Here is a 13,119-nt window from a genome sequence, read left to right as displayed (position 1 = left end):
ACTTGTACATCTGTGTGCGAATGAGTCTGTATACGAAACACTACGATGCAGCTTTTTACGGCCACGTCGGCATCACTAATGGGGTCATGACGGCCCTCTTAACGTTACTGAAGGAGCGTGCCAGCACATACGGAAGTGCTGGGCTTCCCCAAGCTCTACCTACAATGTGAATAAATGCTGTGCGCGTGTGCCTGTTTTAGCTAAACAGGCACTGCGCAATTTGCGCTTTACAAAATCGTGCAGGGCGCAGCACCCTGCTAAAACAGCCTAGCGTGGCCACTAGAGGCATTTATAAAGCACACATATTCCGCGGCATTTACAGGGGATATCTGGCCATTCACATCAGTCCCTACCCTCGTAGAGCTTACAATCTATATGCCCTACTACATGCACAGACACATACATATCACGGTTTGCGTGGAAACCCTGGCACAATAGGGATAATGACAATAGTGGTTCACAATAGATGGGATGGATGACATGAATGGGTTAATAATATGCACCAATGACTGATCAGTAAGCGTGGACTAATTATGGTCATAAAGAAAGTAGGGGTTAAGCATCTATGAAAGTAAGAGATAATAAGATTTTACTTACCGATAAATCTATTTCTCGTAGTCCGTAGTGGATGCTGGGGACTCCGTCAGGACCATGGGGATTAGCGGCTCCGCAGGAGACAGGGCACAAAACTAAAGCTTTAGGATCAGGTGGTGTGTACTGGCTCCTCCCCCTATGACCCTCCTCCAAGCCTCAGTTAGGATACTGTGCCCGGACGAGCGTACACAATAAGGAAGGATATTGAATCCCGGGTAAGACTCATACCAGCCACACCAATCACACCGTATAACTTGTGATCTAAACCCAGTTAACAGTATGACAAACGTAGGAGCCTCTGAACAGACGGCTCACAACAAATAACAACCCGATTTTTTTGTAACAATAACTATGTACAAGTATTGCAGACAATCCGCACTTGGGATGGGCGCCCAGCATCCACTACGGACTACGAGAAATAGATTTATCGGTAAGTAAAATCTTATTTTCTCTGACGTCCTAAGTGGATGCTGGGGACTCCGTCAGGACCATGGGGATTATACCAAAGCTCCCAAACGGGCGGGAGAGTGTGGATGACTCTGCAGCACCGAATGAGAGAACTCCAGGTCCTCCTCAGCCAGGGTATCAAATTTGTAGAATTTTACAAACGTGTTCTCCCCCGACCACGTAGCTGCTCGGCAGAGTTGTAATGCCGAGACCCCTCGGGCAGCCGCCCAGGATGAGCCCACCTTCCTTGTGGAATGGGCCTTGACAGATTTAGGCTGTGGCAGGCCTGCCACAGAATGTGCAAGTTGAATTGTGCTACAAATCCAACGAGCAATCGTCTGCTTAGAAGCAGGAGCACCCAGCTTGTTGGGTGCATACAGTATAAACAGCGAGTCAGATTTTCTGACTCCAGCCGTCCTTGAAATGTATATTTTCAATGCCCTGACAACGTCCAGCAACTTGGAATCTTCCAAATCGCTAGTAGCCGCAGGCACCACAATAGGCTGGTTCAGGTGAAACGCTGACACCACCTTAGGCAGAAACTGAGGACGCGTCCGCAGTTCTGCCCTGTCCGAATGGAAAATCAGATATGGGCTCTTATACGATAAAGCCGCCAATTCTGATACTCTCCTGGCTGAAGCCAGGGCCAGTATCATGGTTACTTTCCATGTAAGATATTTCAAATCCACCGATTTGAGTGGCTCAAACCAATGGGATTTGAGAAAATCCAAAACTACATTCAGGTCCCACGGAGCCACTGGGGGCACAACCGGGGGCTGTATATGTAGTACTCCTTTTACAAAAGTCTGGACTTCAGGAACTGAAGCCAATTCTTTCTGGAAGAAAATCGACAGGGCCGAAATTTGAACCTTAATGGACTCCAATTTGAGGCCCATAGACAATCCTGTTTGCAGGAAATGTAGGAATCGACCCAGTTGAAATTCCTCCGTGGGGGCCTTCCTGGCCTCACACCACGCAACATATTTTCTCCAAATGCGGTGATAATGTTGTGCAGTCACCTCCTTCCTGGCTTTAACCAGTGTAGGAATGACCTCTTCTGGAATGCCTTTTTTCTTTAGAATTCGGCGTTCAACCGCCATGCCGTCAAACGCAGCCGCGGTAAGTCTTGGAATAGACACGGTCCCTGCTGAATCAGGTCCCGTCTTAGAGGTAGAGGCCACGGATTTTCCGTGAGCATCTCCTGAAGTTCCGGGTACCAAGTTCTTCTTGGCCAATCCGGAGCCACGAGTATCGTTCTTACTCCCCTTTGCCGTATAATTCTCAGTACTTTGGGTATGAGAGGCAGAGGAGGAAACACATACACTGACTGGTACACCCACGGTGTTACCAGAGCGTCCACAGCTATTGCCTGAGGGTCTCTTGACCTGGCGCAATACCTGTCCAGTTTTTTGTTGAGGCGAGACGCCATCATATCCACCTTTGGTTTTTCCCAACGGTTCACAATCATGTGGAAGACTTCTGGATGAAGTCCCCACTCTCCCGGGTGTAGATCGTGTCTGCTGAGGAAGTCTGCTTCCCAGTTGTCTACTCCCGGAATGAACACTGCTGACAGTGCTATCACATGATCTTCCGCCCAGCGAAGGATCCTTGCAGCTTCTGCCATTGCTCTCCTGCTTCTTGTGCCGCCCTGTCTGTTTACGTGGGCGACTGCCGTGATGTTGTCCGACTGGATCAACACCGGCTGACCCTGAAGCAGGGGTTTTGCCAGGCTTAGAGCATTGTAAATTGCTCTTAGCTCCAGTATATTTATATGAAGAGACATCTCCAGGCTTGACCATACTCCCTGGAAGTTTCTTCCCTGTGTGACCGCTCCCCAGCCTCTCAGACTGGCATCCGTGGTCACCAGGACCCAGTCCTGTATGCCGAATCTGCGGCCCTCTAACAGATGAGCACTCTGCAACCACCACAGAAGAGACACCCTTGTCCGTGGCGATAAGGTTATCCGCTGATGCATCTGCAGATGCGATCCGGACCATTTGTCCAGCAGATCCCACTGAAAAGTTTGTGCGTGGAATCTGCCGAATGGAATTGCTTCGTAAGAAGCCACCATCTTTCCCAGGACTCTTGTGCATTGATGCACAGACACTTTTCCTGGTTTTAGGAGGTTCCTGACAAGTTCGGATAACTCCTTGGCTTTCTCCTCCGGAAGAAACACCTTTTTCTGAACCGTGTCCAGAATCATTCCCAGGAACAGCAGACGTGTTGTCGGGGTCAACTGAGATTTTGGAAAATTCAGAATCCACCCGTGTTGTTGCAGCACTACTTGGGTTAGTGCTACTCCGTCCTCCAGCTGTTCTCTGGACCTTGCCCTTATCAGGAGATCGTCCAAGTAAGGGATAATTAATACGCCTCTTCTTCGCAGAAGAATCATCATTTCGGCCATTACCTTGGTAAAGACCCGAGGTGCCGTGGACAATCCAAACGGCAGCGTCTGAAACTGATAATGACAGTTTTGCACCACGAACCTGAGGTACCCTTGATGTGAAGGGCAAATTGGGACATGCAGGTAAGCATCCTTTATGTCCAGGGACACCATAAAGTCCCCTTCTTCCAGATTCGCTATCACTGCTCTGAGTGATTCCATCTTGAACTTGAATTTTTGTATGTACAGGTTCAAAGATTTCAGATTTAGAATAGGTCTTACCGAGCCGTCCGGCTTCGGTACCACAAATAGCGTGGAGTAATACCCCTTTCCCTGTTGTAGGAGGGGTACCTTGACTATCACCTGCTGAGAAAACAGCTTGTGAATGGCTTCCAATACCGTCGCCCTGTCTGAGGGAGACGTTGGCAAAGCAGACTTTAGGAACCGGCGAGGGGGAGACTTCTCGAATTCCAACCTGTAACCCTGAGATACTACCTGCAGGATCCAAGGGTCCACCTGTGAGCAAGCCCACTGTGCGCTGAAATTCCTGAGTCGACCCCCCACCGCTCCTGAGTCCGCTTGTACAGCCCCAGCGTCATGCTGAGGGCTTTGCAGAACCCTGGGAGGGCTTCTGTTCCTGGGCAGGGGCTGCTTGCTGCCCTCTCTTACCCCTTCCTCTGCCCCGGGGCAGATATGACTGTCCTTTTGCCCTCTTGTTCTTATAGGACCGAAAGGACTGCGGCTGAAAAGACGGTGTCTTTTTCTGTTGGGAGGGGGTCTGAGGTAAAAAGGTGGATTTTCCGGCAGTTGCCGTGGCCACCAGATCCGATAGACCTACGCCAAATAATTCTTCCCCTTTATACGGCAATACTTCCATATGTCGTTTGGAATCCGCATCACCTGACCACTGTCGCGTCCATAAACTTCAAAGTGCAAATATCCCTCTGAGCATCTCGCATATAAAGAAAAGCATCCTTTAATTGCTCTATAGTCAATAAAGTACTGTCCCTATCCAGGGTATCAATATTTTCAGTCAGGGAATCCGACCAGACCACCCCAGCACTGCACATCCAGGCTGAGGCGATGGCTGGTCGCAGTATAACACCAGTATGTGTGTATATACTCTTTAGGGTAGTTTCCAGCCTCCTATCAGCTGGATCCTTGAGGGCGGCCGTATCAGGAGACGGTAACGCCACTTGTTTTGATAAGCGTGTGAGCGCCTTATCCACCCTAGGGGGTGTTTCCCAGCGCGCCCTAACCTCTGGCGGGAAAGGGTATAATGCCAATAACTTTTTTGAAATTAGCACTTTTCTATCTGGGTTAACCCACGCTTCATCACATACATCATTCAATTCCTCTGATTCAGGAAAAACTACAGGTAGTTTTTTCACCCCCCACATAATACCCCTTTTTGTGGTACTTGCAGTATCAGAGATATGCAAAGCCTCCTTCATTGCCGTGATCATATAACGTGTGGCTCTACTCGAAAATACGTTTGTTTCTTCACCGTCGACACTAGATTCAGTGTCCGTGTCTGGGTCTGTGTCGACCGACTGAGGTAAAGGGCGTTTTACAGCCCCTGACGGTGTCTGAGACGCCTGGGCAGGTACCAACTGGTTTTCCGGCCGTCTCATGTCGTCAACTGATTTTTGTAATGTGCTGACATTATCACGTAATTCCATAAACAAAGCCATCCATTCCGGTGTCGACTCCCTGGGGGGTGACATCACCATTACCGGCAATTGCTCTGCCTCCACACCAACATCGTCCTCATACATGTCGACACACACGTACCGACACACAGCAGACACACAGGGAATGCTCTTATCGAAGACAGGACCCCACTAGCCCTTTGGGGAGACAGAGGGAGAGTTTGCCAGCACACACCCAAGCGCTATAATATATATGGGAACAACCTTATATAAGTGTTGTATCCTTATAGCAGCTTAAATATATAAAATATCACCATAAAAAGTGCCCCCCCCCCTCTCTGTTTTACCCTGTTTCTGTAGTGCAGTGCAGGGGAGAGTCCTGGGAGCCTTCCTCACAGCGGAGCTGAGCAGGAAAATGGCGCTGTGTGCTGAGGAGAATAAGCCCCGCCCCCTATTCCGGCGGGCTTTTCTCCCGTAGTTTGTAATATCTGGCAGGGGTTAAATACATCCATATAGCCTCAAGGGCTATATGTTATGTATTTTTTAGCCATAAAAGGTATTTACATTGCTGCCCAGGGCGCCCCCAGCAGCGCCCTGCACCCTCCGTGACCGTTGGTGAGAAGTGTGTGACAAACAATGGCGCACAGCTGCAGTGCTGTGCGCTACCTTCAAGAAGACTGAAGAGCCTTCTGCCGCCGGTTTCTGGACCTTCAATCTTCAGCATCTGCAAGGGGGGTCGGCGGCGCGGCTCCGGGACGAACCCCAGGGTGAGACCTGTGTTCCGACTCCCTCTGGAGCTAATGGTGTCCAGTAGCCTAAGAAGCCAATCCATCCTGCACGCAGGTGAGTTGAACTTCTCTCCCCTAAGTCCCTCGATGCAGTGAGCCTGTTGCCAGCAGGACTCACTGAAAATAATAAACCTAAAAACTTTTTCTAAGCAGCTCCTTAAGAGAGCCACCTAGATTGCACCCTGCTCGGACGGGCACAAAAACCTAACTGAGGCTTGGAGGAGGGTCATAGGGGGAGGAGCCAGTACACACCACCTGATCCTAAAGCTTTAGTTTTGTGCCCTGTCTCCTGCGGAGCCGCTAATCCCCATGGTCCTGACGGAGTCCCCAGCATCCACTTAGGACGTCAGAGAAAAGCAGATTGCTTTTTAGAGCTAATCCTTGAAACGCATACATGAAATTACACATTGTAGTCACATAATGAAATGAAGAACCAGAGGGTAGAGTCAGCCAGGGATAAAGCACCTCTGGGCCTGCAGCAGTGACAGCTAATGCTACATGTGTGCAGGATTACCTGTACACGTGTGAGCATTGTGATCCATCTGTGCATAGAGAAGGGGGTGATATCTTGGTGTGCCCCGGACACACAAGCTGGCATAGGAAGGAGGGGGCACAGTTTTGTGCGTGCACAGTGGATGGAGGTGTAAGCAGACACATGATATGCTGACATATAGATAGAAAGCAATTAGAGGAATGTGTACACACAAAGTGATCGGCAGCTTAAATACAATAAATGGGTGCAATACCATAATTATACGAATTGCCAAAAATGGTTCAGTGTCCCAAAATATCAGGAACTCATACCTACAGGCAGAGCCCGTCAGTGTACAATGGGGGTAATTCCAAGCTGATCGCAGCAGGAATTCTGTTAGCAATTGGGCAAAACCATGTGCACTGCAGGGGAGGCAGATATAACATGTGCAGAGAGAGTTAGATTTGGGTGTGGTGTGCTCAATCTGCAATCTAATTTGCAGTGTAAAAATAAAGCAGCCAGTATTTACCCTGCACAGAAATAAAATAACCCACCCAAATCTAACTCTCTCTGCACATGTTATATCTGCCACACCTGCAGTGCACTTGGGGGGTAATTCCAAGTTGATCGCAGCAGGATTTTTGATAGCAACTGGGCAAAACCATGTGCACTGCAGGGGAGGCAGATATAACATGTGCAGAAAGAGGTAGATTTGGGTGGGTTATATTGTTTCTGTGCAGGGTAAATACTGGCTGCTTTATTTTTACACTGCAAATTAGATTGCAGATTTAACACACCCCACCCAAATCTAACTCTCTCTGCACATGTTATATCTGCCTCCCCTGCAGTGCACATGGTTTTGCCCAGTTGCTATCAAAAATCCTGCTGTGATCAACTTGGAATTACCCCCATGGTTTTGCACAACTGCTAAAAATTTTCCCTCTGCGATCAATTTGGAATTACCCCCAATATGCTGACTGCCTGAAACAAATACCATGATGGATGGATGGATGGATTGGAGACAGTCCAGAGACGACGGTTTGCTCCCTTTGCACCAGATGACCAGGTCTGAAGCGAACAGGCAGAATGGGGAAAACGTGGGATATACCACTCACTACTGATTTTTCAGGTTTGGGTGGAATTAATCTTAATATAAAAGAATTTAGTCAACATGTCATAATAATCCAGCCATTCTTTTTAATTTTAACCAGGACAATGACTAGGAAAGTTTTGAGAGGAGCCAATAGCAATATACATACCGTGACTGGACGGCTTCCAAGAAAGTTCAGGTCACTGTTCTCCCCAAACAGGTAACCTTCAGGGTGGCTGGACTCAAATTTCTCCCCGCCCATAATAAAATGGCTGGCAAAGTAACTACCTGAGAGAGAAGGGCAAGTTGTGGAAGTTAGACAGCCTGAGCATCACAGCACTAGCAGAGTGAAATCACCATAAACATACATGCTAGATCAATCCTAAGTGCATATCAATAGAAAAGTGTGATATAATGAGGAAGCCGGTAACAAAGATAGGATAATAAAATAGTAAAAAAAGTCATGTCATCATTTGGGTGACAAAATTCCAACAAATGATATTTAGTCAGATTCTTGTGCAAATGAGAATCTACAGTGTTACATCATTAAGACGCCCAGTTACTCTGGAAACTGAAGAGTAGACAGCAAATACTCATGAATAACGCAGACTGCACGGCCTGTCAGGTATCTAACCTTTAGAACATTAATCATCATTGGAGCGATTTCACCCAACAGAAGTGCTCAAGCTTAAAAGAGAAAATGTTACTGTTACATCGAATTGTCCACAGAATGAAAACACCTACATCACAGAGAGGTTGATATGAAAAGGGTTAAACACAGTCATAAAACAATATAACTCAAAGACCTTCCTCTGTCCCATGTATTATTCATGTAGACTGCTTCCTGGATCACCTGCATTATTTAGCAGCAGAGGTAGAGGTGCACTGAAGGATAGGGCCTAGTAGAGGGAGTAGGGAAACAGCCACATTCCTGTAAAATAATCTGTGGTGATTGCAGTCTATACAGGAAAGGCTCCCTTGAATAAGGATCCAAGCAATATTAAACTCACTATGTATAGTCTGTCTCAGGAGGTCACCCTTAATAGCAACGCTTCAGTCTCAGGCTGCTGTCATTGTATCTATATTATATACAAATACAGCATCAATAAGTATTTTCTAGAATAGAGCACAGTATATAAGGAATAACGCACAGTCTGGGGCATTTCACTGCCTAGACATGAATAGGGAAGCAGTAAGACTGGGCTGACAACATTTCTTTTTGTAGGGTCACCCTAAATCAGATAAAAGATGATGCGTCCGACATGTGAATGTGGATCGCTGTGCATTCAGCAATAAATGACCTGGCTGTGCGATCATCTGGAATGACATGCTTGGCACACAAGACACTAACTAAATGACAACAGTGCGGCAGAGACTCCTGCCCCTAAGTGAGACTCTGCAGGGCTGATGCAGCAAGCAATGCAGACACCCAGTGTTCTGTGCTGCACCCGTCACTAGATCATTGACTGATGCAACAGCTACAAGTACATGCGTCCAAGTGCAATATAAAGACAAGCGCACACACTGTGACACTTAGCAAATCCTCTGTGATTCCACGTAACCAAAACCTTGTGGGTATGATCCTGCTATTTAAATAGTATTACTATACAGTAAGGAGACATGCCACGCAAAATAAAGTGACAATGACTCCCGAGCCTAAAATTACTTCCATGCTGGAGGATTGCACTGCCTTTACTGTATAACAAGCTTCAATGATCTAACAGAGTTTGCAGCCAAGAGATAGTGATAGGTTGTACAGGGAGGGACCATTTCTTTAATACCCCTTTCAGATCGCCAGCAATAGCCCAAGTTATTGCACATGAGCCATGAGCACCCTGAACCCGGGTTGCTGTGCCATCTGAAAGGGCCCAGGGAAAATAATCCAGGTTGAGTGACCTGGTGTATCAACCCTGGTAGAGACCAGGGTTGATTATGGCTTCAACCCGGGTCACTGTGCGGTGTAAATGGGTAAACTGGGTTGATGCAACCTGTTTCCCGTTCATACTATAGTGACAGGCAGCACCTGGAGATCATCTGGGACGCGTCACCGCTGTAATCACCAACCCGGCAATCTGCCAGGTTGGGGACGCTGTCTGAAAGGGGTTCCTTGCGGCTCGCAGCCGGGAAGAAGCCATGTACGGCCCCAAAGTGCGACCTGCATTATGCAGTATGAATGGTGTGTAATATTCTAGGTTTCTTTGCAATCAGAAGCAGGGGCACCACATCACTTGTAAGTCACTTGCTGAACAAGGAGTTTGCTGCATAAGCAGAGACCACGCCACAGCGGCTGGCTTAGGATACACTGTAAATTTGGAATATACATGTGTGATCAGAAGAAAAAAAAAAAATAGGAATTTCTTTTCACATGCAGAGAATAATAATAATAATTTTATAGATATAGCACTTTTCTAAAGCAGGACTCAAAGTCGCTTTACAGACAAAAAAAAACCACACCACCACGTTTTACAAAGGATTGTGTATTACAGCAAGTAGAAAACCACACAGACAAACAAACAAAAATAAAGCCTAGAGAGCACGATAGGCATTATGCAGGGTTGGTGCAGTCACTTTGGGTAATATATTCCACCCATGACAGGTACCAGGCGAGGCAGCCGTCTTGTGCGCTCTGCATAGGATTACCCTGGGTGGAACAGATCGTGTCTAGAGTGGATGACTCAAAATGGGTGGTTGCAGCGTCCTAACACTTGTAGTAGGGTCCTAACATGACAGTCAGGTCCATGTATTTTGTATGTATGTTGGGCACACTACAAAGGTTACACTGTGGGAGATAAGCCATACAAGGACCCAAGTCACATATGGGAAAAGTGAAATTTGTGTAATATGATATACCCTGTATGAATACATCAACTCCTGTCTACAGTGATAGTAGATATTCAATCGTTGGGCAACCGACCCTGTGCTGCTCTCAAGTGCTATAAATAATGGGCACCAAAAAAACAATTGAATATCTCCCGTTACTTTTGACAGAAGCTATGGAACAAGAAAACAACTGGGGGTTTTCTCCAACATACTAATAAATGCATCAATATTTAAAAAACAGAAAATAAAGACAAATAGGTTACTCGTGCCAATTCTTCCACAATATTCAAAAATTTTAATGCCACCTTTAAAATGTTAAGTAGTAATTCAAGTAGGTGCAAAGCCTGTGATTTGCCTTTATAACAGGGTGAAAACACTGGTATCAGCAGCACGATGCAGGATTAACATTACTCCCATTATCTTGCACCCCCAGAGATGTGCGCAGTAAAAGGAGTGATGTTGCAGTGATGCAGTTATATGTACTCAGCTGCTGCACAGAGCTGATAATTGAATTGCTCCCTAAGAACACAGGATGGCCCACATCTCATACACTAACGCAGGCTACTACTCTAACAACAGGTTATACAACGCATCATATAAAGGTAGGAAATTAATAAAAACGGGTTTTAAAATGGAATATTAGCAGAAAGGCCTTCAGAAGCATTTGAGAACAGAAACAGTTGAGGAGATCAGTAAAACATCTCCGCTTCACATCAGAGCAAGAAAGGCTCACCAAAATACATGAAATACCTCAGTTGTAAACCTGTTAGCAATATAAGCAAGGCCTCCTACTGCATGATATGATATACATATATACACCTCCCACCATATCCCTGCACCAGCACTCACCAGACTTGGGTGGGTATCTGTAGATGGAATTAGACAGCATGTCCACCTCTTCAACTCCTGCGTGCTGCCTGCTTGTAAGTGCCCCCATCCTCTCCGGGATAAACAGGAAGTGCCAGTGACTAGTACAGATCTGCCATCTCACCTGTCAAGCACCAACATAACAAGGAAGTGTGACTGGTACCTGCCCATATCACTGTGATACATGCCACCACACTTACACTGGCAGCTGATGATCTGCCCCACTAGTATTATGTTCTATACACTGCCCCCATCCTCTGTAACAACAAATGCACTGGCATCTCGCAATGCAACAAAGCACATACAAGTATCTCAAGTGCAGTAACAAATGCACCAGTAGCACGCCTGTAACAATAAAAGCAACGCTATCTCACACTGTTACAATGCACGCATTGGTATCTTGTACTGTAACCAAAACACACTGGTATCACACACTGGTCCAGATTTATCAAGCCTTGGAGAGTGATAAATTGCACGGTGATAAAGCATCAACCAATCAGCTCCTGTCATTTTTCAAACACAGCCTGTAACATGGCAGTTAGGAGCTGGTTGGTTGGTAATTTATCTCCATGCAATTTATCACTCTCCCAAGGCTTGATAAATCTAGACCACTGTAACACACTAGGGTCTCCTACTACTAATAACACACACACACACTCAATCACTGAAGCAATAAAAGCGCTAGGATATTGTGCATCAACAGTGTATACACTGGCATCTGGTGCTGTAACAAATGCACTGGCATTACCCACCTTCAATGGGCACACTGGCAACTTGCACTGTAACAAACACACTGGTATCATCATCAACTTAGCAATGCAATGACATCTCACACTAATAACACACTGGTATCACCCACTGTAACAATGCATTGCAGTTACCATCTCACACTACAACAATGCACACATTGTAGTCTCACATAGTAACAAAGCACGTACTGGTGTCTTGCCCAGTAACAGCAAACTTACTGCTATAACCTACTGTAACACGGCACACACTGGCTCCTCATACTGTAACAATTCATGCACACACTGGCATCTCACCCACTGAAACAGAAAACGCACTAGTATGTCATGCTGGAACAACAAACTTGCTAATATCAACTGTAACAAGGCACAAACTGGCATCTCACGCTGTAATCCAAACACACTGGTATCTCACGCTGTAGCAACAAACATACTAACATCACCCACTGTAACAACGCATGCACTAGTATCTGACGTTGTAGAACAGACGTACTAATGTCACCCACTGTAACAAGGAATGCACCGATATCTCACGTCGTAACCCAAACCTACCGGTGTTTCACGTTGTAGGAACAAACATACCAATATCACCGACTGTAACAAAGCACGCACTGGTATCTCGCACTGTAGCAACAAACGTACTGGTATCTCACGCTGTAGCAACAAATGTACTGGTATCTCACGCTGTAGCAACAAACAAAATCGTATCTCACGCTATAGCAACAAACGTAGTGGTATCTCACATCAGCAACAAGCATACTGGTATCTCACGCTGTCGAAACAAACGTACTGGTATCTCACGCTGTAGCAACAAACGTACGGGTATCTCACGCTGTAGCAACAAACGTACGGGTATCTCACGCTGTAGCAACAAACGTACGGGTATCTCACGCTGTCGAAACAAACGTACTGGTATCTCACATCAGCAACAAGCGTACTGGTATCTCACGCTGTAGCAACAAACGTACTGGTATCTCACGCTGTCGAAACAGAAGTACTGGTATCTCACGCTGTCGAAACAGAAGTACTGGTATCTCACGCTGTCGAAACAGAAGTACTGGTATCTCACGCTGTCGAAACAAACGTACTGGTATCTCACGCTGTCGAAACAAACGTACTGGTATCTCACGCTGTAGCAACAAACGAAATCGTATCTCACGCTATAGCAACAAACGTAGTGGTATCTCACATCAGCAACAAGCATACTGGTATCTCACGCTGTCGAAACAAACGTACTGGTGTCTCACGCCATCGAAACAT

General features: G+C 46.4%; 1 protein-coding gene across 10 annotated transcripts in view; it reads right to left on the bottom strand.

Moving 5' to 3' along the window:
• RNF157 (ring finger protein 157) overlaps positions 1–13,119 on the bottom strand; it is a 120,812-nt gene that overhangs the window by 81,396 nt on the left and 26,297 nt on the right. For all 10 annotated transcript variants that reach the window (XM_063960544.1, XM_063960542.1, XM_063960546.1 and 7 more), the window contains 2 exons: positions 11,096–11,237; positions 7,596–7,714 (listed from right to left, as the gene is read on the bottom strand). In XM_063960544.1, coding sequence (XP_063816614.1) covers positions 7,596–7,714; positions 11,096–11,237 — 261 coding nt within the window. The remainder of the gene's footprint in view (positions 1–7,595; positions 7,715–11,095; positions 11,238–13,119) is intronic.

This window comes from Pseudophryne corroboree, chromosome 3, assembly GCF_028390025.1.
Source record: "Pseudophryne corroboree isolate aPseCor3 chromosome 3, aPseCor3.hap2, whole genome shotgun sequence".
Taxonomy (NCBI): Eukaryota; Metazoa; Chordata; class Amphibia; order Anura; family Myobatrachidae; genus Pseudophryne; species Pseudophryne corroboree.
This window is presented reverse-complemented; position numbering and strand designations above follow the sequence as displayed.